Raw genomic sequence first — 7548 nt, forward strand, 5'->3', positions numbered from 1 at the left:
ATACACTACGGACACTTTAGACACACCAATCAGCCTACCATGTATGTCTTTGGACTGGGGGAGGAAACCGGAGTACCCGGAGGAAACCCCCGCAATTGAGAACATGCAAACTCCGCACACACATGGGAATCGAACTCCGGACCCGTGAGGCGAACGTGCTAACCACTAAGCCACCGTGCACCCTGCAGAAAGCTTTATGAAGATTAAAAGTGAAAATTTACATTATTCCCCTCTTCATAAATAATAACCCAGCTATTGTGAGTTTAGTGCCCAAATTCCAGATATTTCTCCTTTATTTTTGCACTGGAAGTTCGAGGTTAAGTAATGACACCAGTCATATTATCACTCTTTTTATTAACACGCTTCAAACAACATTGTTTGATTCCCAAAACTAGCATAAAAAGTATGTTTACACTTTTAAGAACATAAATCAAAACAAATTTAAACGGTTATTCTGCATTTTAGGCACAATGCATACAAAAATTCTAATATTTACTCAAAACTAGACGCCATTTAGTGTAACCAGTCCACCTACTGGTATGTGGGATGAGTAGGATGAAACCAGTGAAATTCAGTGTAAGAACAAAGCCTGTGAGTGCAATATTGCTTTTATACAACAGTTCTGTCAACAAGAACTGAATATCAAGACGACGGACATGTCTCAATAACTGAGAAGCAACTGGATAGCTCACAATGATTGGTACGTTCCTGTTAAAGGCTGAAATTTCTGCTGAAATTTGCTTCCCTTCTTCCTTTTCATTTTCATTTGACAAGCGTTCATATTTTAAGTCGAAAGTTATATTCATGAAAAATGTATCGTCCGATGAGAATGTCACTAACACTACTGCGGTAACCTTTTCGAACTAGGAAGTGGAATTTCATGTGGCGAACACAGACATGCGGAGTGATACACGCAGTGAAACGTTAGAGTGCCGTTATACTAAATATAAGCAGCTCAACCAATCAAACTAGTGGACCGGAACTAACTGTTGTACGATAAGATATAACCACAAATTATTCACTCTGAAAAAAGATGAAATCATCAGAAAGTACACGACTATATGTGTTTTGCATAAACGTTTATTGACAGAATACAACAACTGCCCTTAGACTTCCATTATAATTGAGTTTTGACCGAACTAGTGTTCTGCTCTTTTCTCAGTACAGGAAAACATCATGAAATTCTTGTCTGTAGTGATTATTGCATATAAACTACAAATGGGGTAGATAGAGGTTAGACTGAAGAAAGTCAGAGTATTCCTTTAATGCTGATTATTATAATTGAAATACACCCCTCCACACACAAACACACACACACACACACGCACACACACAGATTTACAGTCTAATCTAAATTAACTTTTTTTTTTTTTAAAAAAAGCAACAATTTGTATCCAACAGCCAGTTCAACCTGTTCAAGTTATTCGCTCTTTTTTTTTTTTAATTTACGATTCCTCTTTCTCATCCCCGTGTGTGATAATATAACAAAGAGATTTGTAGTCGATATTCCCAGACACGTCGATCGGGGCCAAGGAAAAAGCCTGCTCCACCTGGACAAGACATGATGAAGCACAAAAGGCATTATTTACTGTAATTCTATAGTAAAGTAGATACATCAATAATCCAAAATACCTCATTGAGTGTCTCTCCAGTCATGCTCTCTTTATATCTAGACTCTCTTTTGACCTTTTTAAACGTAAACCATTAGGCATCAAAGACACTTGCCATCTCAAGGTAAAGTTACTAGGCAAACTGGGACTTCAAGCATAAAGCCAGCAATTTAGCTAGCTACCACTGGCTACCGCAGCTGAGGAATCATAAATTCTACCTTGTAAAAGCATAGCAACAGTGTAAACAAGGCAAACTTGTTAGGAATGTCTACTTTTCCCTCAGATATGCTGCTAAATCACATCAGGCAAAATAATATTAACGCTAGGGCCGACCTCGTCGAGATCCAAATGAGCTAACGAGCTACGTGTCGACGTATGCACACAATTTGGGGTCGTAAAAAGAGTGTTTTCACAGTAATTCACCAACATCTGAGGAAAATATCAATGTTCTCATGGGTTTTGTCTTATTTCACCCATCACCCTCTGTTTACATTTACTTAATGGCTTTGTGCTAGTCAAATTTTTTTTCCCACAGTTACAAACTTGCCATCGGGATCAACTTGGGGTTCAGTGTCTCGCCCGAGGACACTTTGGTATGTGGAGTCACGTGGGCCGGGAATCGAACCGCCAACCCTACGATTAGTCGACAACCCGCTCTACCACCTGATCCACAGCCGCCCCGCCATATACCATAATTTCTTAGTTGCCTAGCAACAGTGCTCTTGTAGCTTTAACCACTTAAGTGTTACGCGTCAAATGAATTGTCACTATGGATTCAATACTACAATGTCGTTAAACTTGTAACGTTGTCTGAATATTAGGACAGCCCGAAAGTGTGCTATGAAACCATGATCGTGACGTAACAAACCTCTTCTGCTGAGAACTTGTCTGCCTGGTTCATCAGAAGCCTTCTGAACCTGAGGTGGGGGAAATGATACCTTATGAAATCTTCACTTCAGAACTTTTAAAAAAAACAAAAAAAAACAAAAACAAAACCCCCTTCAAGTAGAAATAAAAACATCTATGCTTTGCACACTCACTCATCCTTATTGACAAAGCCAGTGCTATTGGGGTCGAATAGTTTGAATGCGTTGAGAATGGTGTCCTCTGGGTCGGTACCTGTACAGAGAAATGTTGGTTCAGGTTTAGACGAATTCTAATGGTAAATTATATACCAGAATAATCAACACTTCTAATGATCACTACTACATGGAGTTACATTCAGAGCAAAGTCATTTGTTGGTAGCTTTTGTGTTACTGAGGTAAAAAAAAAAAAAAAAACAGTGTCGCTGGTATAAAATATCTTGTACCACAGTACGGTTTCGAATCAAATCTGATTGTTCAGAAAGCATGCATTATTTATACTTATTTATATTTATACTTAAAGCACGGCTCTAACGCAGTTCCGGCTGTAACCTGAACAATAGGTTCATGTTAATGCGCTCGTTCTAATATGTTATTGTTTCTATAGTAACAGCTCGTACATAGGTGGATTCTCGATATAAGCTAAAACTGTTAAACAACATGTTTAAAAAAAAAAATCTGTTTATTATTAAAGTAAAACTAAATATAAAATATAATTACTGATGTGGTGATGTGCTTTGTGAAGTTTATCAGCACGGGAAAGTCTTCAGGACGGAGTTTACATATTCCAGTTTCTTGCTAAAATGACACGCTGCATTTTCAGAGCGAGAGCTCTGATTGAGTGAGCGAGAGAAAGAGCACGCATGGTGAGTGAATGAGCTTTTATTGCTGCTAATGTAAGTGAGAACGGGAACCGACTTGTCTCTCGGATGTTCGGCGACAATAAATCCAACTATAAACCGATAAAATGTGGACGTTTCCTACATCACTAAATGAAACATTGTCGTCGTTGGCAGTCTGAGTGGTGTAAGTGGAAAAACACACTCCATACTGTGCTGTTATACAAAAATAATGCACTCTGTAGGAGGAGGGATGCATTCATTTTCTATAACAGCACAGTCTGCAGTGTGTTTTCCCATACTATTTTACATTAACACCACTTTTAAATGTAGTTCTCTTTGTGTATTCAGTCTAAAGTTAGCAGTTTTGTACATACCATTGAGTTTTTCTCCAAAGAGAGCGAGGAAGACCGTGAAGTTGATGGGTCCTTTACCCTCAGCCAACATGGCGTCCAGTTCCTCGTCGCTTACATTCAGTTTTCCTTAGACAGGCAGAAAGAACAAGTGGGATACAAGGGGCAGGCTTATTATTGGCTAAAGGATAAACCTGTTTTTTTTTTTTTTTTTTTAATGATGAATCTGTCAAAAACCAGAGGTTATGTGTGTGTTGTGTGTTCAATTCATTCTTTATACTTAAAGGTGTAGTCAGTGAACGTAAAATCCAATTGCAATGGAGAGAACCCCTGAATGTGCGCTCTTAAGTTACAAAGTTCAAATATTCAGCCATTAAGAGTCTTTCTGGGGAACCTTCAAAAGTTCTAGACTGAGTCCTGCAGCAGTGTGCAGTGCTTTTTTTTTTTTTGCTTTTTTATTATTATTATTATTTATTTATTTTTAATAGAAAGTGATTCCAAACCCCGCTTTTCCCCCCAAAGCTAGTAACTCTACAAAACAACCTCTTGTAGCGCCCTTGAAGAAGCCTAAGGCCAGCTAGAGACACCTCATTGTCCTAATTGGTTGACTGTTGGTTGTCCAAATGATTTGTTTGTTCTCCCATTTACAGAGCCTGAGGTGCCACAGAGAGCAGATATTTTATTGACAGCTGCCATAATTTGAGCTGCTTTACCAAATATTAGAAGAAGAAGAAAAAATCGACTTCAAAATCAGTGACCCCACCTTTAACAAACGCCAATGTCAAAGGTAACAATCCTAAAAAAAAAAAATGCAAGATTATGTAATCATACCTAATTGCGCATAAGTTTCCTTCAGGTCTGATTTCTTAATCACGCCATCTCGGTCCTGATCAATACAGCCAAACGCCTGTAAACGAACCCATGACGATCTTATTATATATGATTTGTATGGCACAGTATAAAATGAATATAGTATACTATATACGTATTGTATAATCGATAGTTATCACGGTAAATATGCATCACCTCTTTGAATTCTTGAATCTGTGATTGCTCAAACATGGAGAAAACGTTAGAGGAGGCCCGCTGGGTGTTCTTTCTCTTCGCCGCTGTTTTCTTACTCGCCTGGGGAAAGAAACCAAACATTTAAAGCTGGAATGTCATTCTAATTCTAATTACTATAGCTCTAGTGATCATTTTAGAACTTTGTACCACGGATTTAAATCGTGGTATCTGTGTGTACAATTTCACATTTTTCGAAGAGGACGATATTAAATGATGTATAAAATTATTTCGTTGGCAAAACTGCTAGTAGGCACTTTTGAAGCTGGCTTGTTGAGAGTATCGCTTTTGGGCAGCAGTAGTTTATTAATATAATGTCGAAATGCACATTTTCTCATTTTCAGTTAGTTATCGATTCTGCTATAACACAATTTGGGCATTTCACTGTATGCTAACCTAGTCTAAGTGAAAATGGTGCATACTCACCATGTCTGCCGGCTCCTTGTAGCTCTGTGTGTGTGAGTGTGTGTCCGGGTCAGTGGGAACTGATGGAGACTTTATGTATAGCTCACCTTATCACCGGGCTCTTTATAAAAAGAACTTGTTGCCTCTCTCTGTCCCCTAAAAAGGACCGTTAGAGGGCCCTAAAACAGGAGAGTTGATAAGGGACTAAGTAGCTGGATTCCTGAGGGAGATTGGGAAGAGAGAGAGAGAGAGAGAGTCAGTATTTGTGTCCCACTTTAAGCAATCTTTGATGCTATGTTATGAAATGAATGCATTTTTAGTTTCTTTATTGTGTTCTAAGAAGGTGTTGATTCGTTTTCTATGTCAGCAGCTTTGACAGTGGTGGCGGCTATAATTCGAATAAAAGTTTCATATCGATGCCCTCGTAGTGTAATGTGGAGGGAGTCTCCAGTGTCAGCACATTGCAAGTGTCAATTTTTCGCCCCAGGTTAGTCTTCAGGAGAGAGGACATTTCCAGGATGCTTTCCAGCTTGTCTGTAACATCACAAGCTGTATTTTTCATCTTATTAACTTCGAGTGAGAGAGAAATGACGCTCTCAGGAAATGACTCTTTAAAGTATAACTATAAATGGTTCAATAAAAAATGTAAAATTGTAATGGTTAGTAAATTTATTGCGTATATGTGCCGTTATTGGAAAATAATCAGCTCTGGGGTGGTAACAGCAACTCTGCTTCATGCCAGGCTGCATCATACCACACCGTCATTGATTATTTTCCATTACAGCATGCCCCCAATGGAACCAATGGAACCATAATGGGTCCATTGATTCATCCCATTTTGAAAAGGCTACATTTTTAGTCAAATGTTCCAAGCAGAACAGCAACTCTTTATGCGTGCACCCATCAGTGTGACCAATCATGTGACCAATTCTGTGTAGCCTTTACCTCTTACTGTACCGTATATGTTGTCTGACCTGGTGAAGGGTTAAATATTGCCATTGTGAGATGTTATGGCCAAAGGGGAAAACAAAACAAAATGTGTGATGTTGGTTCCTTTACTGGTTTCATAGTTATGAATCTCCCCTGTACTTCATGGAGATAAACCTTCATCGAGTTGGTTTCATCACATTACAAGACCCTGTGTTCCAGAGCTAAAAATAGGATTCGTTCTGGAAGACTCGATAGGTGTGGCTCAGCAGAGGAAATGGACAAACTGGGTGAAGAACTTGCTAGAATAAACCCTTCTAAAGAGAAACACATGCAGATCACAACAATCTCATGATGGAATGGGAGTGCTGGTGTTGGTTTGTTAGACCTCCTTAACCTGACCGTACAGTTGTGCTCATAAATTTACACACCCCTTGCAGAATCTGCCTAATGTTATTATTATTTTTTTAATTATTAAGAGGGATCATTACAATTGCATTTATTTTTTTTATTTAGTTCTGCCCTGAATAAACGTTTTCACATGACGGATGTTAACATCTAGTCCGCAAGACACAATGATAACTGAATTTACGCAAATGATCCAGTTCAAAAGTTTACATACACTTGATTCTTAGCACTGTGTGTCGTTACCTGGATGATCAACAACTGTTTTTATGTGTTGTGATAGTTGTTCACGAGTCCCTTGTTTGTCCTGAGCGGTTAAACTGCCCCACTGTTCTTCAGAAAAAAATCAGAACATGCTGGGAAAGCAAATAATGTGCAGGACCTGGGGGATTTTTTTTCTGAATTTTTCTTCAATCAGATGGGCCTGGACAGATTTATAAATCTGGTTTAAAGCAAACTGTGAAATTTTCCACTAGAAAACTTGAAAAGAAACACCATAGCTTGTCAGAATTCTGATACTGTTTTTAACTTATTTGTAAAACCTTAGATCTGGCTGGAAATTCCAATTATCCATCAATTTCTTACTTGATGCTGGTTGATGATCTGTTGTTGGTGACGGTAGAAAAAAAAATTGTACACGTTTTGTTTTGGTTTTTTTTCTAACCTTTCGTAAGTAAACCATAATTGGTTTCCGGACGTCACAGTTGCTCTATACGCTCACACACCCCTCCGGTGTTTTTCTTTGCCAATTTTGCCCCATTTAGCAAATCCAGCTGGCCACTTTACCCCAGGACGAGGTAAGTGTTTTCCACAAGCAGTGCGCAGATTCAAGCCTCAGCCTCGGCCGACGGGGTTGCCTAGGCGACAATAAAGGGGGCCGGGTCTGTGACGCTTTTGACAAATTCTTAGAAAAGGGTACTTTGGTGTTGGCATAGTGACTGAGGTGAAAATTTATGAATGAAACCCATTTATTTGAAGAAGTCTGATGAAATATCGATGTCAGTTGTTACCAGCCGGATCATCAACATCAAGGATTACTGTAAATACGACGCCATGCGTGATGTAAAACGCTGATGCAACTAC

At 38.8% G+C, this 7548-nt stretch overlaps 1 protein-coding gene across 1 annotated transcript; it reads right to left on the bottom strand.

The window, feature by feature from the left end:
- Nucleotides 1-1062: 1062 nt before the first annotated feature.
- myl7 (myosin, light chain 7, regulatory) lies at nt 1063-5310 on the bottom strand. The gene is made up of 7 exons (XM_017467164.3): nt 5155-5310; nt 4693-4791; nt 4498-4573; nt 3691-3795; nt 2651-2729; nt 2479-2527; nt 1063-1550 (listed from the first exon to the last, which is right to left on the bottom strand). Exons 1-7 carry the CDS (start codon nt 5155-5157, stop codon nt 1446-1448), a joined length of 516 nt encoding a protein of 171 aa, XP_017322653.1. The 5' UTR covers nt 5158-5310; the 3' UTR covers nt 1063-1445.
- Between the last annotated feature and the right edge of the window lie 2238 nt (nt 5311-7548).

This window comes from Ictalurus punctatus, chromosome 5, assembly GCF_001660625.3.
Source record: "Ictalurus punctatus breed USDA103 chromosome 5, Coco_2.0, whole genome shotgun sequence".
NCBI classification, from domain to species: domain Eukaryota; kingdom Metazoa; phylum Chordata; class Actinopteri; order Siluriformes; family Ictaluridae; genus Ictalurus; species Ictalurus punctatus.